We start from the raw sequence: 23,608 nt of genomic DNA, 5'->3' as shown, positions 1-23,608 counted from the left end.
AATAGCCTATTCAGTAAACGTACTGATCAACGTATTGCCTGATTCAAAATACAACTGTGTAAAATGCTGCATTATCAACTACTGCACCATCAGAAAGATATTTTGCCATTAAGGGGTCCACATGAGTCACATAGGTGTAAGACAGACTGACAGTAGGAGTGAACTGATTCGGATGGTGTGCACGAATCAAAAAGAGGAATGCAAGTTTGAGAATTGAAGTTCACAAAGTGGGGAAGGGCAACCCTCTTCCTCTTCTCTTAAGGAAGTAATAATGTAGCGAGCTTTTATACATTCTCCTGGAGTGGGAAACCTCTGTCGGGAATTTCCTGATAAATGAAGCACGATAGAAATAAATGTGTAAATCAAAGGAAGAGGTTGTATTGCATTTATAGATATGCACAAATGAAAAAAAAATTTGTACAACCAAGGGGAGTTGTGGGGATGCACCCAGGGAACTATGACAAAGTACGTATGCCATTTATTATTCTTTGCAGTTGGGATGTTTGCCAATCCCATGCATTGAACACTGCCACAAATGTCAGAGGACACTGGAGACCCAATAAAACTGACACACACACACTCGGAAGGACTGTAATTTCCAAGCTTCTGGGCATCATATTTAGGGGGTACCCGAAAAATGCACTTGGAAACATCCCCCAAAAATTCCCAGGTAAGGATTGCACGGCAATTTCCTGGGAGTGCTGACTTCCCCTGGGCAATTGGCCTGCACTAGAGATCATCCAAAAATGCAATTTAATTTGCTAACTTCAGATGGTTCCTGCTGTATTACATCAATAGTTACCATCTGATGTCAGTCCCACACCAACACCCCCCCCCAACCCCCCGCCAAGGGACTACCATTTCCCCCTTCCCTGGGACACCCCCTGCAAGAAGTCTCACAACACCAGGTTAAAGTCCAACAGGTTTATTTGGCAGTACAAGCTTTCGGAGCCTCACTCCTTCATCAGGTCAGTGAGGACTTGTGTTCACAAACAGGGCATATACAGACACAAGCTCAATTTACAAGATAATGGTTGGAATGTGAGTCTTTACAGGTAATTAAGTCTTGAAGGTACAGACAATGTGAATGGAGAGAGGGCCAAGCACAAGTTAAAGAGGTGTGTACTGTCTCCAGCCAGGGCAGTTAGTGAGATTTTGCAAGTCCAGGCAAGTTGTGGGGGTTGTGACATAAACCCAAGATGCCGGTTTAGACCATCCTCATGTGTACAGAACTTGGCTATCAGTTTCTGCTCAGCGATTCTGCATTGTTATGTAGGAAAAGTTACTTGCTTTCGGAGCGCTGCCCCTTTGTCAGGTGAGTCCTGGTGTTGTGAGACTTCTTACTGTGTTTACCCCAGTCCAACACCGGTATCTCCGCACCATGACTCTCTGCCAGACCAACTCCTCTACACCCCTCCCACATTCGAACACATCGCTGGGCCCCATCCTTATTTCCCCCCAAGCCTCGACCTAACCCAACATCTGCCACCAACTGCTCCCCCCCTCCGCCCACCACCACCACAGCCCACCACCCCCCCCATCCCCCCCACCCCCACAACCCCTCCCCCCCACCCCCACCACACCCGCCCACCCACCCACCCACCCAAACCCATGTGCCTTATATTGTTACCTGCCTTTTCAAGGACCCTGGAACCTGGCTGGATCTGTAAATGTACTGGTTTAAGAAGGAATGTGCAGCTTACTTACTTGCAACTCTACAGCCCGCAATGCTAGATTCTAGGGATGCTGCACTGCTCTGATCTTGCCCAGCCTGAGTCAAAGGGTTTTGCAAGATGGAATCGCCTTATTTCAAAGTAAGAACTTCCCAGTAGAGTGGAAATCTAACTCTATTGCCGTTCAATTGGAAATTATAACTCAATGGCTGAATTCTTCCAGTTGTTCATGCCCCCAGAGGACATTGCAGAGAGAATGAAGAATTTGGCACTCAACCAAATCTCTATTCACTGCAAAAGGATGGGAGAATCCTGCTGACATGAATGGCTGGAGAATCCTGCCCCTTGTCTTTAAATATCCACGGTATAACCTTTTGTCTTTCTTTTAACCCTCCTTTATCTCCTCCCAATCAGAGTTTGGATCTGAACCCAAAGGATGCCTGGTCTACGCATACCCTGGCACATGTGTATGAAATGAGTGCAAATGTGGACAATGGGTTAAAGGTTTTGAAGCAGATGGAAAACAACTGGAAGGTAAACCTAAGAAAACGAAGTGAAGCCTCTGATTGAACCCCATTAAAAGTGATAAGTGCAGTTAAGACAGCAGCTAGTACAGCAGTGTAGAGCAGCATGGGAATGAATTTCATTCATTTCTGATCTGCTGAAGGGAGGTTGATTGTCTCTGTTCAGTCTTCCCAAAGTAAGAAGTCTCACAACACCAGGTTAAAGTCCAATTGGTTTATTTGGTAGCAAAAACCTGTTGGACTTTAACCTGGTGTTGTAAGACTTCTTACTGTGTTTACCCCAGTCCAATGCCGACATCTTCACATCAGTCTTCCAAAAGTCAATAAAGCAGAAGAACATTGGAAGGAAAACTGTCATCACTGGGTTTCTGTTATATTGTTGCTGATTTCTTGCTGAGAAAGTGTAGGGAAAGAAATTTTATTCCCCATTTGCTTTTTTTTTAAAAGATGTTAAATAATTGAATAACTGTTAGCATCCAGTTGAGTTTGATCCAAATGATAAAAATTATTCTTGCTGTGGCTGTTGTTGGCCGATCTGTTTGTTATTGCTCTGTGATCTTATTGAATGGCAAAGCAGACTCCAGGGGCCAAATGATCTACTTCTCCTCTGATTTTGTATGGTCGTATGATAGAAAATCTGAAAAGTCAACTGCGAGTTGAAAAGAGCTAGAGCAATGGGAATAGGTGACCGTCATAGGCAACTCCAATCAGTCATGGAATGGTGAAAAGAGCCAAAAATAATAAATTTATGGAAATGTTTTAATAATTGCTTTTCATCTGTTTATAGGACTCTGACATGATCAACTGTCATATTTATTGGCATTGGGCACTCTACCATATTGAAAAGGTTTGTAAGTGATTTGGACACTTGCGCCTTCCCATGTTTGTTTGTACCGATTATTTGTCATGTTACATTTAATCTCCATGGCCTGACTTTCCAACATAAATACACTGTAAGCTGTTCCACTGGATTGAGGATCCTACCCTTCCTTTATGCTGGGGTGTACACCATGAATATTTCATAATGTTACTGATAGGAGAAGATTTGATCTGATAATCTGAAAATAACTTGACAAGGTATGTTACAAAAAGGGACTGGGTGATGCAGTGAATTCTTCTGAATGGCAGAATGAATGGAAAATCAGGACAAGATTGAAAGGTGGGAGAGTGGGGAGGCTGGACTTCTGCTTAACTCAGTGGCAGTCCTTGAACTCAGTCAATGTCCTGAGGGTATTTAAATATTTTAGTCAGATTCTTAATGGAAATCCCACCTGTATAGGGAAGGAACTTTGCAGTTTGATGTCAGATGCACTGTGTGCAGAAATTCAGTGGTGCCACTCTGCTGCACCTGGTCTGCTAGAAAGCTTTTTTCATCGAATCATAGAATCCCTACATGTGGAAAAACTGTGCCTTCCTGTCTACAGGTGTAAAACACAGCTGCGATGATATGAGCAGTGCCATCATTAGTCCAGGTCACTGTCTAGTCTGTCACTTGTAATGGCATAAAGGAATAACACACCACAACTGAATATGCACAGCACTGACAACAATTGCAGACTTATAGAAGAAAATTGGAGAAAATGCTTCAACAGGAAGTGTTCAAAGTAGTCACAAAAATGCCTGCAAAATCATTGGAGCACTGCCCACCTGACTCTGCCCTCTGTGGAAATGGCTTGTTTACAGATTCTGAACTCAAAACACTAGGTGAAAAATCATCTAAAAAGGAGCATATTTGAAATAAAAGCAAAATGAACAATATATTCCTTCCTGGTATATATAAAAACTGCACTAGGTTAATAAAAACTTAAAGACCAGAAATGGGTATGGAGATCCAGCTGCTTGGACCCAGTTTTGTTGATTCAAATTTACAATGACTTAAAAAGTCAGTTGCATTTGAGGACAAATTTATCATGTCTCTTTGCCCATTGGTAGGGCTTCATATACAGCCTGTGGGAAAAGAGCTGTTGACTTTTTGTCTTTTGATTACAATGGAAAGATGCCTTGATTTTGAGATCTCTGCCAAGTTCCCAGTGGCAAAACAGGGATTGAAAAACTGTAAAGCATCAAAAGAAAATTAATTTGGGCCATTCTGAGTCCATTTCTCAGTGAGTGGATATAGAAGCACAGTATGAGGGTATCCAGTACATGCAGCTCACATAGAGGAGTATAAGAAATGAAAATGCTATACTGTAGAAATAAGGAACATTGAACCTGAGTTTTAGATTTTTTTGTTTGAGGCTTGGTGGAGGGATATTCATTCTGTAGCTGAATTGATTTGGGCAGTACTTTACTGTACCTTGGAGCGCTTGATATCTGCAATTATTATACTGAAACCCTTAATTCTGCTTACATTGATATTCTTGGATAACATTCTTAATATAGGCTTCTTTTTGCACAGGGTGAATATGAAGCTGCACTCACACTGTATGATGATCAGGTGAGTATAAACTACAGGTGAAGTTTGAAAAAAAAAGAACGTAGGCATTTTGACTTGTTTTTCATTCATTTGATTTCAAGGGTTAGTTCTGGATTAATATTTTGAAGTTGCATATTCAGCATTTAGTGTTAGTATAGTTCCTGAAATGCATGTTATCCAGACAGTATTTTATTAACGTTCTACCCTACTGCTTCATAAACTGGGAAGAATCAAAGTTGTCTTAGTGCTGACACTTTCTGCCTTGCATATTACACAATTGCAGCAGTGTTGAAAGGAAAAGTACTTTGCAGTTTCCATTCAATTTTCTTATTCTGCGACTTTTACCTGCATGTACCTGTTTAGCAGCAGGACTAATTTGTGTAAGAAGAGTGGAGTTCTTTGAAGAGCCCATGTGACAATTACCTTTTTACTGTTCCATTACACCTTGTGCCAACCAAGCCACTCATGTCGGATCAACTCTCCAATCTGTTGTCTCAGAGCTTTCCCATTGGATATGTATATTTTGGACTGTGGATTTGAATATTTGAGTTGGTAAACATTAGAAATAAGGTATAGTGTTAAGTGGCACAAAAACAGAAAATGCTGGAAAATCTGAGCAGTCTGACAGCATCTGTGGAGAGAAAATAGAATTAATGTTTTGAGTCTAGATGACCCTCCATTAGAGCTTCAGTTTTAAGTGGGTTTAATTTAATGTTTTGTGCCTGGAGGGGTAAACCTATAGTTGGTAAACCTATGTGCTGGACAAAAGTGTTTGTAGGTGTGGGGGTTGGCTTCAATTTTAACTGTAACTCTACTGTGCTTAGTTAGGGTTACAGCATGAATAATAAGTAGTAGCAGTAGCAGTTGTTGCTTAGCAACTGGAGGCCTTCTAGGTAGAAAAACTTTCTAGTTTTAGTTTTAGCTGGATATATTGCAGCTGCTGGAGAGTGAACACCTCTCAACTCTGCCAGGAGAACCTGGACAGGACAAGGAAGATGTAAAATGCAGGCTTTCTAAGGATAACCAGTGAATTGGGACAGAAAGAATGTCTTAAGATGACTGGAGTTAAGAGAACAGAGGCCAAGATATTGCTCAGAAGAAATTAAGGAAATGTAAACAAGGAGTTCTGAGTTAAAGAGACAATTGCAGTGGGACAGTAGACTTCAGAGGCAAATGAAGTCTTTAATGCCATTTTACTAGAGTCAGGGAATCAAGAGTTCAAGCAATTGTGAATAATTGGTACAGCAGTCAAGACAAAGGTGGTGTAAAATCCTGCACTGGTTTTGCTGTTGAAAGTGGAGCAAAAGCTTTGTTTAAAAGTATCATTTTGAAAACCTGGACTGGTATCAGAGTGCAAACTGCAAAAGGAAAGCATTATTGTGAACAAAAATTTTATGGAAGTGGAGTTTAGAAACTCTCACATTACAATCACCTGAGGAGAAATCCACAGACATTCACATGAGGTTCAGAGCGGAGAGTGTATTTGACCACAGCCATCTTGTGTATTTAAAAGGATATTGTGTTTCTGAGACTGTTGTAGCTTAAGATATGCTTTGCTATTTGTGTTAACCTTAAAGCCTGTGTACAGTTGTGAAACTAAGGAGGTAGTAAAGTAGTATTGTATTAGAATTCAATGTTTTTCTAGTTGTTAAAATTAGTTAGTGGTTCTGTGACTCTGTCTCTCCATGTTTTATAACAGAAAGTAAAAGTTAAGGGCTGGAATGTTACCAGCATTCACACTGGTGGGATTTTCCCATCCCGCTGCAGTGAACTGAGATTTGCCTGGGCGCCAAATTCTTCAACCTTGTTATAGTGGAAACATGGCATGAATGGCCGTTAAGATCATGCCCAAGGTCTTTTGAGCCAGGGTTTCATTCTGGAACCTTCTCGTCCAGTTATAACATCAACTGAAATTGTAACACAACTATATTTCAGGAGATAATTAAATCATGTGAAATGCTAAATAGATGTTTTAGTGTGGATAGTACAATGTAAATTTTAGTTTATTACTGTTCTCAACTACATTGTTTTTTTCTGGTTTCTAAATGTTATTTTCTCTATACCATGATTCTATGATTCTATAAATAGATTTCCAGAAGTTATTTCAAATCTGAAGCCATGCTGGATATGGTGGACGCATGTTCTATGTTGTATCGACTGCAGATGGAAGGTACATTTTTTCCCTTGTCCAATGCTTCAAATCAAATTCAATATTCACATTTTTCTATTTAAATCCATCCACAATGTTGTCTGTGCTGCATTTGTAATTTCATCCTTCCAAATCAAACCCCATCCATACTATCTATCCCTCTGATTCTGTTGCATGCACCACCCTGCACCCCTATCATTGACAACTGTGCCCTAAGTTACCTAGATCTCTTAAAGCCCTGATAAAGGTTTTTGGTCCGCCCTTCTAATATTTATTCCTTCAACTTGGCTGTTTTGTAATGACATCTCTGTGACGAGGTTTAGGACATTTAGTTCTTTGAAGCTGCTGCGTAAATTCAAATAGTGGTTGAAACAGTTTTCGATGTGGTTATCACACATAATACACAAAGAAACATCTGTTCTTAATAATGACGTTGTTGGAGGTATGGAGGGAGCCAAGTAAAGATCAATGACTATTTCATAGTGAGAGCTGAGTATAAATTATCATTCTTAATCAGTTTCATAGGTTTTCATCATTTTGTTTTGTTAACTTTGTTCCCTATTTAGCTCTATTTATTACAACTTTTGTTGGTGTCATTTAAATGATAGGGTACAGAACTGCTTCTCCAAAAGAGGACATGAAAACCAGATGCATAGATCCATTTGGGTAAAACAAGTGATGAGAAACCATTGTTATGCATAGAGATTTCAATATTGATAATAATTTTCCTGATCAGAAAAAAAACTGGAGGAGATTTAATATTGGGACTTTAAAACCAATGTGGGATCTTATAGGATTGATAGGGAATATTATTGTTTTTGGGGAGTTAGTCATAAGGACTCATCATGGAGTGAAGAGAGAGATTAGATGAAATGTCATTATAGAGAAGATAATGGGACTCTAATGTTCTGTTCAGCTATAGTTGACATATATCACGAGGAAAAAGGGGATAAACATTTGTAATGGAGAAGATGCAGGATGAAAACTGGGGCAGTGAGATAGTTTGGCTTAGGATTGCTCTTTTGCATAACTGTGATAGACACAGAGCAGAAGGGCCTCTTTTTGTGTTGTAAACTTCTACAGTTCCATAAACTCCTTTACTATTTAAGGGGAGAGTGGAAGCTGTAAGAAAATTAGCTTTGTGAAGATTGAGATGGAAAATACATTTGCAGTGGTTCTTGGTCTCCAGAATGACTCTGGAATAATGAAAGGAATTAGCTGCCAAGATGGATCAATGTCACTTCTAGTTTTTTGAGCCGAATCTGGTGACCCAACGTCGAGGACAGCCATTTATCTACTGTACAGTTTGTTTTCATGGAATTGGCATTGTATTGGGGACTATGATCAAAGCTGTGTAGATAAGGGAACCAGAAATTCAGGAGAAATAATTATGTGACAACTTACTGTTGGTGTCAATACCACAGTAAGTGACTAGCCAAAGATAAGAGAACTGAAAGTTGGGGATTGTGGTGGTGAAGGAATTCAGAGAGAGAACTTTGTTTTAACATAGAATCCCTACAGTGCAGAAGGAGGCCATTTGGCCCATCAAGAACATAAGAACATAAGAACATAAGAAATAGGAGCAGGAGTAGGCCATCTAGCCCTTCGAGCCTGCCCCGCCATTCAATAAGATCATGGCTGATCTGTCGTGGCTCAGTTCCACTTTCCCGCCCTCTCCCCATAACCCTTAATCCCCTCTCTTATCAAGAACCCATCAACCCGCTTCTTAAAAATATTTAGCGAGGCAGCCTCCACCACTTCAACGGGCAGAGAATTCCAGAGATTCACCACCCTTTGAGTGAAGAAGTTCCTCCTCAACTCCGTTCTAAACCGCCTCCCCTTTATCTTGAGGCTGTGCCCCCTAGTCCTACTGTCTTTTTTGAGCGGGAAGAGTCTCTCCACCTCTATCCTATCCATCCCATTCATCATCTTATACGTCTCAATGAGATCTCCCCTCATTCTTCTAAACTCTAACGAGTACAAGCCTAGTTTATTCAGCCTCTCCTCATAGCTCAATCCCCTCAACTCCGGTATCAGCCTAGTAAACCTCCTCTGCACTCCCTCCAGGGCCAAAATATCCTTGCGCAGGTGCGGCGCCCAAAACTGCACACAGTACTCCAGCTGCGGCCTCACCAATGCCCTATACAGCTGCAGCAAGACCTCCCTACTTTTATATTCAATCCCCCTCGCTATGAAGGCCAGCATCCCATTCGCCTTCCTGACCACCTGCTGCACCTGCAAGCTGGGTTTTTGCGACTCATGCACAAGGACCCCGAGGTCCCTCTGCACAAGCCTGCACCAACCACAATCCCAACCAGACCCTAACCCCATAACCCCACATACTAAGGAGCAATTTTCATGGCCAATCAATCTAACCAATCTAATCTAATCTAGTGTGGGAAGAAACTAGAGGACCGGGAGGAAACCCATATAGATATGGGGAAAATGTGCAAACTCCACACAGAACACAAGGGCAAAAAAGGCAAAAAGATGAGCAAAGGGATATTTAGAGGGAAGGAATTGAGAAATAATCAAAAACTATGTTGCTAATCAAAATCTTCAAATTAGTTGCGTTAGTCATCAAGGATAAGGAGCTTATCAATGTAGAGTCAGGATAGAAAGCAGGGTTTTCAAGAGAGAAGGTATCAAGGGACTGGACGGGGACTGTAAACAATAAGGATTTTATTACAAGTGTGGAAGATGGCACAGCAAATTGTTTAAATTTGGAAATGTGTTGCAGATTTTATAGACAAGCTGAAATAAAACCCAGCACTCACACCCAGAAGAGTGCTTTTAAAATGGTGTTTTAATTTATTATTTCCGTTATTCACCTGTTATGGTATGTTGGATCACCTAATTGAATGGAAATATGAAGACTGAAAAAACAAGCCAGATCCAATTTTCTACTGACAGTACAGTCTCTCACACAGGTATTAATGTTGACAATCAGTGGAAGAAACTTGTCGGAGTCACCAAGAGCCATGCCAAGGACCATATTCTTATCTACAATGACAGCCATATACTGATGTCACTGCTCGGAGCTAAAGAGACTGACACTGCAAATCAGCTTATCTCATCGCTGCAAGAAGTCTGTCAGTAAGTATGCACATAAATTGGATACTTTGAGTCATCGCAAAGATCTGTCTCTCTCATGAGGGTGATACCCATATTGCCAGATTCTGGTGTGAAGCAATGATATTTGGCTTGTTGACATGCTGTGATCTATCTGAGAGTCTTATGTATTTTTAAATGATTTACTGATGATGAATCTTTTTGCACCTTAGCTGCTGTTTTAGGTGGGGGTGTTCATTGATGTTGCACTTCAAGGCCAGGGACAGAACTGAATCCCAAACTAATGGCATGGTGTCTCCTAACACAGCTGCCCTGGGGGACAAAAGTAAAGCATTTTAGCAATTTCAATTCAGCTCCCAGCAATACAAACATTGGGACCTACAAAACATCCTCTAAACGGTGCTGACATCCTCATCTTAACAAGTATAATTTTTATCCCACCCATCAGTCAAAAGAAGATTGAAAATGGGACTTTGATTATTACACACAATTACAATGAGTTATATCTGACATCACTCCATCAGTATTAGCTTTTTAAAATATATTTTTATTCGAGATTTTCCATTTTTACAAATAATGCAACACACTCTCAAAACTGGTATAGTATAGCTTGATCATTATTCCATATTTTTCTTTAAAGTTTGTTAGTCCCAAGTAGGCTTACATTTCTATTGCAATGAAATTACTGTGATTATCTTCATACTCCGGCACCTGTTCAAGTACACCAAGGAAGAATTTAGCACGGCCAATACACCTAACCAACAAGTCTTTTGGAGTGTGTGAGGAAACCACGCAGACATGGGGAGAATGTGCAAACTCCGCACAGGTAGTGACCCAAACCAGGAATCGAACCTGGTCCCTGGCACTGTGAGGCAGAAGTGCTAACCACTGTGCCACCATGCTCCCCCAATGTACAATAAGACAGGAAAAAACCAACACAGTTGGTTCAGAATGATCTGTATACCCAACATTTCCACATATATTGGGAGTATATGAGTGTTCTTTATTAATAACAAATCTGCTTAAATTCATTTCTTAAAAAATGCAAATTGGCATTTAAAGAAAATTCACACCAGACAAAATGCAGTGAATTGTGTGCAATATACCTTGGATTCCAGATTTTATTTTTATTTTTCAGAACTCCTGGTGACAACTATCAACACCAGCTTGGTCGAGATTTGGGACTTCCTATCTGTCAGGCAATAACAGAGTTTGCTAATGGAAATTATGGTTGCACTGTGGATCTGTTAAATCCAATTCGTTATCAGATTCAGAACATTGGAGGCAGTAATGCACAGGTACTCTGCAGCATCTTATCAGTACAATCTACATGAGCTGAAATCAGATTCAAATGTCAACCAACTTTAGCTCTGAAAATACACTGTGCAAGTGATAGCAACATAAGCACAAGAGTGGACCATTCATATCTTGAAATCCCACCCCTCCCCTTCACAATTGATGCCCAATTGTGAGCCTCCTCTTGCCAATGCTGAGATTTTACCAGCGATGAGGGACACTTAGCACACTGATGATTGGATGGGAGTGATCGCATCTTTTCAGGTCCGCTGTGGCATTGGAAGCACCCCAGACCATCAAAGAAACTTTTCCCCTTTGCCTTTTATCACAACCACTTCCCTCCCCACCCCTCAGGCCCTCACCAGCTCCTGTCAGCTTTAAGCAGGGGTCCATTGCTGACTCCATTTGATTTGCTGGCAGCTCTAGGAGGTATGATTTCTCACCGAAGGGGTGGGTAGGCCCACCTCAAGTCAATTAAAGGCCTGATGGAGCGAGTTGGCCAAGGGGAAACAAACCATATAGCAGCTGAGTCATTATATCACTCCCCGGTTCGGTTTGATGTGTTTTCAAACTTCCCTCATGAACAATAAAACATAACCAAAAATCAGCCTGTATTAATCTCTAAAACAATTGTAGACACACCCAGTCACTGCTGTGAACCCTTGAGTCTCTGCTCTGAGTTTACCTATCCATTACATAAGAACATAAGAAATAGGAGCAGGAGTAGGCCATCTAGCCCTCCGAGCCTGCCCCGCCATTCAATATCATGGCTGATCTGTCATGGCTCAGTTCCACATTCCTGCCCTCTCCCCATAACCCTTAATCCCCTCTCTTATCAAAAACCCATCAACCAGCTTCTTAAAAATATTTAGCGAGGCAGCCTCCACCACTTCAACGGGCAGAGAATTCCAGAGATTCACCACCCTTTGAGTGAAGAAGTTCCTCCTCAACTCCGTTCTAAATCGCACCCCCTTTATCTTGAGGCTGTGCCCCCTAGTCCTACTGTCCTTTCTGAGCGGGAAGAGTCTCTCCACCTCTATCCTATCCATCCCATTCATAATCTTATATGTCTCAATGAGATCTCCCCTCATTCTTCTAAACTCTAACGAGTACAAGCCTAGTTTATTCAGCCTCTCCTCATAGCTCAACCCCCTCAACTCCGGTATCAGCCTAGTAAACTTCCTCTGCACTCCTTCCAAGGCTAAAATATCCTTGCGTAAGTACGGCGACCAAAACTGCACACAGTACTCCAGCTGCGGCCTCACCAATGCCCTATACAGCTGCAGCAAGACCTCCCTACTTTTATATTCAATCCCCCTCGCAATGAAGGCCAGCATCCCATTTGCCTTCCTGACCACCTGCTGCACCTGCAGGCTGGGTTTTTGCGACTCATGCACAAGGACCCCGAGGTCCCTCTGCACCGTCACCTGCTGCAGTTTTTCGCCACGTAAGTAATAGACCTTCCTACCATTATTCCTACCAAAGTGGACCACCTCGCAAATGCCAACATTAAATTCCATTTGCCAGTTCCTGGCCCATTCGCCCAGCCTATCTAGATCCTTCTGCAGACTCTCCACACCCTCCGCGCAATTTGCCATTCCACCAATCTTGGTGTCATCAGCAAATTTCGACACCATACACTCGGTTCCCTCCTCCAGATCATCTTTATAAATGGTAAATAGCTGAGGCCCCAGCACCGACCCCTGGGGCACTCCACTAGTCACCAACCGCCAATCCAAATAGCACCCATTAACCCCCACTCTCTGCCTCCTATTTGACAACCAGTCCTCTATCCACGCTAACACCCTACTCCCAACTCCATGCCCCCTTACCTTCTGCAATAACCTCTTGTGAGGTACCTTGTCAAAAGCCTTCTGAAAATCAAGAAAGACCACATCCACTGGCTCTCCTCTATCCACCGCCCTAGACACATCCTCATAGAACTCCAATAAATTTGTCAGACACGACTTCCCCTTAACGAAACCGTGCTGCGTCTGCTCTATCAAGCAATTCCCCTCAAGATGCCTCGCTATTTCCTCCTTGATGACAGATTCTAACATTTTACCTACAACAGACGTTAAACTAACCGGCCTATAATTCCCTGCCTTTTGCCTGCCACCCTTCTTAAACAACGGCGTAACATTAGCCGTTTTCCAATCTTCCGGCACTTCCCCTCCAGCGACGTTTGGAAAATAACCACCAAGGCATCCACTATCACCTCCGCCATGTCTTTCTGAACCCTCGGATGCATTCCACCCGGTCCTGGGGACTTGTCCACAATCAGTCCCTCCAGTCTGTCACTGTAACAAAACCAGAAAAGTAGTCAGAATTAAAATAAAGACTTTAATAAATTAATATTCAGATTTGTTTGAACAATCCAAGTTAAAGGAATCCAAGGTCCTTTAAATTTTTATTTACGTTAGGAATATTATTGTTTGTTTTCTCCTTTGAATTTGGAGATGCTTTTTAGCCATCAGTCAGCATATTATTTTCTTGAAGCCAGAATTGGGGAGCAGCAGGGTACCAGCTAAAAAGAGGATAAGGCCGATCAGGTTTGTTAAAGGCTGCTTTAGGCCAACTAAAGGGAGGCCAACTGAAATGTTCCCATCAGCCTGAAGGTTCCTCTGAATGTCTGGGACCAATGTTAATGCCTGGAGGTGGCAATCTAGCAGTAGACTGGGAGACGAGTATGCAGGCTTAGAGGCCTACCCTATTTGCCTGGGTGCAACAGAAGCCACAGACTGCCCTGCAGAGGAGGACCCACCACCATGGAGAGCTGGCAGCAAAGCAAGGCCAATTTTTATTTTAAAACATTAGTAAAATTATTTTAAAAATTAGTAAGAGAATACCTCCATTTTGAGGTATCCGCTCCCTCAATTAACTTCTATTGCATCCTGCTGCTGCTTTCAAGCTGGAAGGCTTCCAATTGGCTCTCTAACTTTGACAGCCTGCCCGCTGACTTTAATTGGATGATAAGCCGATCCTCTGGCCTTTATTGGTTGCTGGGGGGGAACATAAGAACATAAGAACTAGGAGCAGGAGTAGGCCAACTAGCCCTTCGAGCCTGCCCCGCCATTCAATAAGATCATGGCTGATCTGTCTTGGCTCAGCTCCACATTCCCGCCCTCTCCCCATAACCCTTAATCCCCTCTCTTATCAAAAACCCATCAACCCGCATCTTAAAAATATTTAGCGAGGTAGCCTCCACCACTTCAACGGGCAGAGAATTCCAGAGATTCACTACCCTTTGAGTGAAGAAGTTCCTCCTCAACTCCGTTCTAAACTGCCCCCCCTTTATCTTGAGGCTGTGCCCCCTAGTCCTACTATCCTTTCTGAGCGGGAAGAGTCTCTCCACCTCTATCCTATCCATCCCATTCATCATCTTATACGTCTCAATGAGATCTCCCCTCATTCTTCTAAACTCTAACGAGTACAAGCCAAATTTATTCAGACTCTCCTCATAGCTCAACCCCCTCAACTCCGGCATCAGCCTAGTAAACCTCCTCTGCAGTCCCTCCAAGGCCAAAATATCCTTGCGTAAGTACGGCGCCCAAAACTGCACACAGTACTCCAGCTGCGGCCTCACCAATGCCCTATACAGCCGCATCAAGACCTCCCTACTTTTATATTCAATTCCCCTCGCGATGAAGGCCAGCATCCCATTCGCCTTCCTGACCACCTGCTGCACCTGCAAGCTGGGTTTTTGCGACTCATGCACAAGGACCCCGAGGTCCCTCTGCACCGTCGCCTGCTGCAGTTTTTCGCCACGTAAGTAATAGTCCTTCCTACCATTCTTCCTACCAAAGTGGCCCACCTCGCACTTGCCAACATTAAATTCCATTTGCCATTTCCTGGCCCATTCGCCCAGCCTATCTAGATCCTTCTGTAGACTCTCCCCACCCTCCGCACAATTTGCCTTTCCACCAATTTTGGTGTCATCAGCAAATTTCGACACCCTACACTCGGTTCCCTCCTCCAGATCATCTATATAAATGGTAAATAGCTGAGGCCCCAGCACCGACCCCTGGGGCACTCCACTAGTCACCATCCGCCAATCCGAATAGCACCCATTGACCCCCACTCTCTGCCTCCTATTTGACAACCAGTCCTCTATCCACGCTAACACCCTACCCGCAACTCCATGCCCCCTTACCTTCTGCAATAACCTCTTGTGAGGTACCTTGTCAAACGCCTTCTGAAAATCCAGAAAGACCACATCCACCGGCTCTCCTCTATACATTCAGCAATCTTTTCCCGCATATTGTGGAGCTGCTGACACCCAGGTTTCAGGAGCCCATAGGGAAAATTCGTGCTCAGAACTCTGAACATGTTATGTTATTGTACCAGTTAATTTGAACACAGCAGTGATATTGGGATTTATTTGACCGCATGTAGTCCCATTCCTTTAAAGTAACTTTGTTTCTTGCAGAGAGATCTCTTTAACCTGTTGCTGATCCATGCTGCCTTAAAATCAGACAGCAGAGCTCACCAGAAACTAGCCAGGTATGTGCAAAGGGCTGGATTTAGTGGCCCATTGTTAATCTTAAAAATGGGGTTGGGGAGGGAGATGAGGGCTGAGCGCAAACTTATTTTGGTTCAGTGGAATCTGGGGCCACACCTTGTCAGTGGCAACCTATTAGTTGGCCTACTAATTGCTGTCTCTATTATATGGATGGTTGCCTGTCCCCAAGTTCTGCCAATCAATCAGAAGGCCAGCAGTTCAACAGTGCCAGGGAGCAGGAGTGTGCAGTAATGGACATGCACTGTCAAAACAAGTGGGGTTTAGAGGCGTCAGGGCCAGTAAGGTAAGCCCTGGCAGTGGGAGTTGATGAGGGTAGTCATCGCTACTGGGGAGTGGGTTTCTCCTTGGTCAAAGAGTGCCCAACAAGGAAGTGATCCTCCTCCAGAGCCAGCTAGGAGGTCATCGACATATATCTGGCAATCTCTGCACATGTGGAGGATGCAATTGAGTTCTGGACAATACCCCAAACTCATTCTCTAGAGGGCCAATGCTAGCTTTAGCTACTTCTTATTCAAATGCTTGTACAATTTTTATATTACTAATTAACTTTCCCTCATGCTGATTTTTGTCTCATTATTATCTTTATCATGATTCCTTGCTATTTCTTAAAATCTGTACAATCCTCTGACCTAATCTTTGCAGACTTGCAGTGTTTCCTTCAATTTAATACCAACCTTAACATTCTTATTTAGCCATGAATTGAAGTCAGTTTTTCCTTATGGAGTAAAAGTGCTGCCAAAACTTTGCAGAATGAATTTAATTAATTGACCTTATTCCACTTTCTCTTAAGATATCTTTGTGCAGATCTCACTACTTGTTTACCTAAGTATAAAGAAATACTGTTGGTTTCAGAGTACAATCCTTATTGTGTGTCATATTTCTGAGGGTCTTTCTCTGAGTGATTATTTACATCAGAATGAAGGGTGGGCTTTTACAACCCTGTTGCATGGGGACAAGGTTGGAAAATATGATGAGCCATTTAAAAGTCCATTGACTTTGGTGGGATGGGAAAATCCCACTGGCGGGAGGAGCCATTAAATTCTGCCCAACATGTTTTTCTGAAAACAAGTGTCATGTTAGCAGTTTAAGCCTAGTTAGCTGTCTGGAATGCCAAGGCTGTCAAGGCTCCTTGTCTGGGAAGTAACCCTGTGTCTGCGAAAGTAGTAATATATATGTATTTTTCATAAAAAAACTTTAAACTGTATTTTATTCCAGTTAATTGTTTAACCTTTTCATAGACGGAGACAATTCCTAAACAATTTTGTCAAATTAATGGCAATACTTGCTCAATTTGGTGCTGCCGAAATCTATCCACATGGAATTTGATTAAGACTAACAAAATTAATGTCGTTTCTGAGCGTAGTAAAACAGAGATTTTCAGCTCATTAGTCTAGCTAAGGTTTGAACATGAATTGGACAAGTGAATGAATGGCAAGTTAAACCTCTGCACTATTTCTTATGATCTAAATCTTGTAATTGAATTAGAATTAATAATTTATTTCAGATTTACTGACGTTACTTAAAACCCAATTAATTGAATATAAAAGTAGGGAGGTCTTGCTGTATAGGGCATTGGTGAGGCCGCAGCTGGAGTACTGTGTGCAGTTTTGGGCGCCGTACTTACGCAAGGATATTTTGGCCTTGGAGGGAGTGCAGAGGAGGTTTACTAGGCTGATGCCGGAGTTGAGGGGGTTGAGCTATGAGGAGAGGCTGAATAAACTAGGCTTGTACTCGTTAGAGTTTAGAAGAATGAGGGGAGATCTCATTGAGACGTATAAGATGATGAATGGGATGGATAGGATAGAGGTGGAGAGACTCTTCCTGCTCAGAAAGGATAGTAGGACTAGGGGGCACAGCCTCAAGATAAAGCGGGGGGCGGTTTAGAACGGAGTTGAGGAGGAACTTCTTCACTCAAAGGGTGGTGAATCTCTGGAATTCTCTGCCCGTTGAAGTGGTGGAGGCTACCTCGCTAAATATTTTTAAGACGCGGGTTGATGGGTTTTTGATAAGAGAGGGGATTAAGGGTTATGGGGAGAGGGCGGGAATGTGGAACTGAGCACGACAGATCAGCCATGATCTTATTGAATGGCGGGGCAGGCTCGAAGGGCTAGATGGCCTACTCCTGCTCCTATTTCTTATGTTCTTAAGGCAGTCATGCTTGCTGGTGTATGCTGGAAATGGGTATGTCAGTGCAATCTTCAGTTTCCTCAGGCCATTGTTTCTTGAAAACACTACTTTTTGACTCCTTAATTACTGCACAAGGTACTGCAAGATCATTACTTCTAAATTTAAGTGCATGGTGGCACAGTTGTAGCACTGGGGAACCGGGTTGATTCCAGCCTTGGGTGACTGTAGAATTTGCATGTTCTCCTTGTATCAGCACTGCTTTCCTCTGGGAGCTCCAGTTTCCTGCCACAGTCCAAAGATGTGCAGGGCAAATGCACAGAGTTACAGGGATAGAGTGAAGAGGAGGGCCTGGGAAGGATGCTCTTTCAGTGTAGACTCGATGGGCCAGATGGCCTTTTTCTGCACTATGGGGATTCTATGATTCTATAAAATTTGACCAAAATCTTAGGAATGATACGTTCTTTACATAGCTAGTTATGATTAGCAATGACAATCACTTCCACTTAGCTTAGTTTGTGATTCATTTAATGGCCTGGATTTTGTTGTCGTCATTATAGTAAAACTCACACTTACTGTCATTGTTCCTCTGAAACTAAGAGACTTCTCAAGTCTGCACATGTGATGTTAAATGGCTTTCAGTGATTTTACACTTTACTATAGAATGCACTGTTGAAGTCCAACCATGCTACAATCATTAGAAATCATGGAGTTTGCATGAACTGATAGGAACTTTCTCTTTTGTGTGATTAGCCATGTTGTAAAAATGCCTGGATATTTGAAAGTGGTGTAACTGGGATACAAATTGGGCACCAAGTGCACATCACTGCTGAGAGGCCTGGAAAAACTAATTTTACATTTATGGAATGTCAGAATTATGATAAACAATATAGTTTTGATATTTTAAGTGTTTCATATTTCAGCTTCCACCATGATGTCATATGTATGTCATCATTTATTTCCCCCTCTGTAAAATGTTTAAAGTGGAAAATTCAGTGCATAATTCCATCACTCTAAATTTGTCCAAGACTTGAATACTGCCACCACAAGTAGAAAAGCCTTTCCATGATAGAGTACCTAAATACTGGAAGTGTAAATTTTATCATTCAAAAATCCCTTTTTCTTGTACCTTTTTTAATAATTTTAGAATTTTGAAAATTCCCAAACCTAACAGAATAGAAAGTAAAAGACATATATCATTTGTAAATCAGAGCCATTTGCAACTTCAACTCTAATGAAGGTTGAAAAGCTGAATGGATTCACAAGAAGTCACAAACATATATCATGCAAAATACCAGACATAGAAGACTCCCGACTTCCATCTTGCATATAGCTCTTCGGTAACACTAAATTGGTAGATGCAGATACTTGGTGCACAATGGAAAATTAAAAACTACGGGGGCAATCTTATCCTCTTGTCCTGTGGTTGATCGACCAGCCCAGGAGGGAGGTCGCAATTGACCGCAAAGGCCAGCTATCGTGAGCGGTATACAGAGGATGGAGGTGACTAACAGATCTCTCTGTTTTGCAACAGTGAGAACAGTGAGATCTGCGCAAGCATGATCGCGCTCTCTATTGTGAACTGCTGGCTTTCTGGCAAGCTCAAGCTTTGTCACCTCCCCCTACAGGCGGGAAACAGGTTTAACATCATCTTTTGCACAGAGTGGCAGAAGATTGGACTTGTGGCCTTGCTGAAAAAACAGATCTGAAACTCTCCCGTTTTCATGGTCGTTCTGGACTTAGAATTTTTTTGGTAAGATTGCCCTGTATGACTATGGTCACCCACATCTGCGTATGGAACGTAAAATGGCTTGATGCCCGTTTCACAATTACAATGATACACTTTGATGGTCCTGATGCAATTATCCGACTAAACCACCCAAATATAAAATAACAGTTGTTGTTTTCCACCTACATCAATCATAAGAAAAGAAGATTGCATAATAATCCTTAGCATATTTGTACTTCATTTTCAGATTGAACATTATTTTACAATTGAAAAATAATTGTTATTCCATGATCTGCTGCTTAGATATGTTAGCTGACTATCTGAGCAATGGGTGTGTGATGTAATAACTGCAAGAGAACATCAGCATTAAACAGCAGAATAACAGGGACTGTGTTCATTCTGAAAACTATATCATTTTCAAAAAAAGTAGGAGATGAAGCGCTTGGATCCTGAAACTCTGTTAAGGGGAATTTTGACTTATCATTGTCACATGTATTGGAATCCAGTGAAAAGTACTGTTTTTTGCGCACTATACGGACAAAGCATATCGTACATAGAGAAGGAAAGGAGAAAATGCAGAATATAATCTTAGTCATAGCTAGGGTGTAGAGAAAGATCAATTTAATATAAGGTAGGTCCATTTCAAAAGTCTGATGGCAGCAGGGAAGAAGCTGTTCTTGAGTCAGTTGGTACATGACCTCAAACTTTTGTATCTTTTTCCTGACAGGAGAAAGTGGAAAAGAGTATGTCCGGGGTGCGAGGGGTCCTTGATTATGCTGGCTGCTTTTCCGAGGCAGCAGGAAGTGTAGACAGAAACAATTAATGGGAGGCTGGCTTCGTTCATAATCTTTGTACTTTCTTGTGGTCTTGAGCAGAGCAGGAACCATACCAAGCTGTGATACATCCAGAAATGTATGGTGCATCTGTAAAAGTTGATGAGAGTGGTAGCGGACATTCTAAATTTCTGAGCCTCCTGAGAAAGTAGAGGTGTTGGTGGGCTTTCTTAACTATAGCGTCAGCATGGAAGGACCAGGACAGGTTGTTGGTGATCTGGGCACCTAGAAACCTGAAGCTCTCAACCATTTCCACTTCATCCCTGTTGATGTAGACAGAGGTATGTCCTCCACCATGTTTCCTGAAGTCGATGACTATCTCCTTTGTTTTACTGACATTGAGGGAGATATTATCATCATACCAATTCACCAGATTCTCCATCTCATGAGAAATGGAATCAAATACTTAACACATTTGAAATTTCTGATTATTTTAGTAGAGGTGTTGGTGTATTTCAGATGAGTACACTAATTACATGTAAGTTATTATTCCATGGTGCAATTTCAGAGCTTTCACATAGTATAATATAGACATGTGGGCTTTAGATCTAAATTGATTTTTCTAAACATTATGACTGGCTACCATGTAATTTGCTAACTTTTAATTTTTTTCTTTTACCAACAGGTGCCTACTAATGGAACGAGATGCCTTCAGACCAAACTCACCAATGACTGAAAGACTAATTCGCAAAACCATAGCACTGCATAATGTAGACTAAATCAGGACTAAAGCACTTGCAATTTAAATGAGACAAGTACTTTAATTTGGGTCTGGGGATCCGCTAGTAATGAGTGATTGTGGTTGTTACTGAGGAAGGAGATGATGGAGACAGGGCACGAGAGGGACAGGAGGGTAAAAAGGGTGGGAAGGAATACAGAAACAGGATGGGAAAGAGAGTGGGGGCATGGAGCAAGACTGGAAAAGGAAAGAGGCTGCAGCAGGTGAAGGTATAAGTAGCTGGGGGTGGGGGAAGGATTGTCTTTGTACTCAATTTGCTTTCACAATAAAATTAATAAATGGACAAAAGTATACTGAAATGTTCATATGTATGGATTCAGAACCAGCCTATTGTCAACTGATGTTTATCTCCATGCATTGTTGGAAAGCAATCATTCAAAATAGACTTTGTTATTGAAGAGGTGAATATGATTTTCTCATATGGTGATCCATTTCACAAGGGATGTAAGTTACTATCGCAAAGGCCTGAGATTTCTCCTTGGGTGGAATAGGTCATGTTCAGAAAACTATTTTGCAACACAAGCTGCCTGAGTCTCCAAAGAGCTGATATGAGCAACAATAAGGCATGAAAGTAATCTCCTTGGAAATGAATAAGTGTGCATCCAGAGGTAAAAAGAAGGGAGGAACCTGAAACAATTAGAATCATCAGGGAAGGACTACTGAGAAAATTATTAAAACTAAAAGCTGACAAGTCCCCAGAATGTAAAGGACTTCAGTCTAGGATCTTAAAAGTAGCTGCTGAATCAAATGCATTGGACGTAATTTTCCAATATTTCATAGATCTTGGAAAAGTCCCAAAGATTGTAAAATGTCACATGTAATCCCCCTCCCCATTCGAGTTCAGAGGGAGACAGGAAGTAGGAAACTATAGACCAGTTAGATTAATATCTGTCCTAGGGAAATACTGGTATCTATTATTAAGGAGTTATAGCAGGCACTTAGAAAATCTCAGCGCAATCAGGCATTGTCAACATGATTTTGTGAAAAGGAAATTGTGTTCAACTAACTTATACAGTTCTTACAGTAAGTGACAAACAACATGGATAAAGAGGAGCCTATGTATGTGGTGTACCTAGATTTACAGAAGGCATTTGATTAAGTCTCATGTCAATGGTTACTACACAAAATAAGTGTTCATGCTGTAGAGAGTAACATTGTTATGAAGGGAGGAGTGTGTAGTTTATCTAGCCCCACTACTCCAGGGTCTTGCCATTAGAACATAACATAAGAACATAAGAAATAGGAGCAGGAGTAGGCCATCTAGCCCTTCGAGCCTGCCCCGCCATTCAATAAGATCATAGCTGATCTGTCGTGGTTCAGTTCCAAATTCCCGCCCTCTCCCCATAACCCTTAATCCCCTCGCTTATCAAAAACCCATCAACCCACGTCTTAAAAATACTTAGCGAGGCAGCCTCCACCACCTCAACGGGCAGAGAATTCCAGAGATTCACCACCCTTTGAGTGAAGAAGTTCCTCCTCAACTCCGTTCTAAACCGCCCCCCCCCTTTATCTTGAGGCTGTGCCCCCTAGTCCTACTGTCCTTTCTGAGCGGGAAGAGCTTCTCCACCTCTATCCTATCCATCCCATTCACCATCTTATATGTCTCAATGAGATCTCCCCTCATTCTTCTAAACTCTAATGAGTACAAGCCTAGTTTATTCAGCCTCTCCTCATAGCTCAACCCCCTCAACTCCGGCATCAGCCTAGTAAACTTCCTCTGCACTCCCTCCAAGGCCAAAATATCCTTGCGTAAGTACGGCGACCAAAACTGCACACAGTACTCCAGCTGCGGCCTCACCAATGCCCTATACAGCCGCAGCAAGACCTAGTTTAATTCAGTGACTAAAACAGCCAATCATTTAGCTTTGCCACTGTCAGATTATGATGACTTCTTTTAAATTCAGAATGATATATAATTAATCAAACAAAACATGTGAAAAAAATAGTTGCAAGAACCAGTTAACACACAATTGTAAATAAAAAGATAAAATTCTGGAAAGATGAAAGACTCACTAGCTGGAATGTTATGACTGTTCACGCTGGTGGAATTTTCCCATGCTGCTGCAGCAAATGGAGATTTGGCCTACAGCAGGGGTGTGGCGTTAATGGCTGGTAAGACTCATTATGTCTGGCAGCCCCTGTGGAGAGACAATTACTCGAGTTATATGGACTTGAAATGTTAACTCTGTTTCTTTTTCCACAGATGCTACCAGACCTGCTAACTTTTTCAAGCATTTTCTGTTTCTATTTCAGATATCCAGCAGAATTTTACTTTGAACACACAATTGTACTTGAAGTATAACTATCTATCCCTTCTAAAAATACCCAGAACAAGCATGCACACACACAAACAAAGACAAACAGATAGGGTCTTTGCAGGATGGGCTTTATAAAACAAAGGATGAAGATTGCAGGGTCTTGGCACTGTCGACCTGGAGCTCCTTTGTGTGAAGACTGGTCCTAAAGGATGTCTGGAGGTTGCCACCAATGGAGCTATGTCATGGAGGAGAATATAGTGCTGGGTCAATTCT

The 23,608-nt window shown here is 42.0% G+C and overlaps 1 protein-coding gene across 2 annotated transcripts in view; it reads left to right on the top strand.

The window, feature by feature from the left end:
- ttc38 (tetratricopeptide repeat domain 38) overlaps positions 1 to 22,304 on the top strand; it is a 100,530-nt gene extending 78,226 nt beyond the window's left edge. The window contains exons 7-14 of one of the 2 annotated variants that reach the window (XM_080190929.1): positions 2,088 to 2,207; positions 2,985 to 3,044; positions 4,596 to 4,634; positions 6,702 to 6,783; positions 9,693 to 9,858; positions 10,973 to 11,132; positions 15,560 to 15,633; positions 20,964 to 22,304. In XM_080190929.1, coding sequence (XP_080047055.1) covers positions 2,088 to 2,207; positions 2,985 to 3,044; positions 4,596 to 4,634; positions 6,702 to 6,783; positions 9,693 to 9,858; positions 10,973 to 11,132; positions 15,560 to 15,633; positions 20,964 to 21,057 — 795 coding nt within the window. In that variant the 3' untranslated portion in view covers positions 21,058 to 22,304. The remainder of the gene's footprint in view (positions 1 to 2,087; positions 2,208 to 2,984; positions 3,045 to 4,595; positions 4,635 to 6,701; positions 6,784 to 9,692; positions 9,859 to 10,972; positions 11,133 to 15,559; positions 15,634 to 20,963) is intronic. The other variant, XM_080190928.1, reaches the window with a different exon arrangement.
- Positions 22,305 to 23,608: the final 1,304 nt, after the last annotated feature.

The sequence above is a fragment of the Carcharhinus amblyrhynchos genome, chromosome 6 (assembly GCF_965287045.1).
Source record: "Carcharhinus amblyrhynchos chromosome 6, sCarAmb.v2.hapA, whole genome shotgun sequence".
Classification (NCBI taxonomy): Eukaryota; Metazoa; Chordata; class Chondrichthyes; order Carcharhiniformes; family Carcharhinidae; genus Carcharhinus; species Carcharhinus amblyrhynchos.
This window is presented reverse-complemented; position numbering and strand designations above follow the sequence as displayed.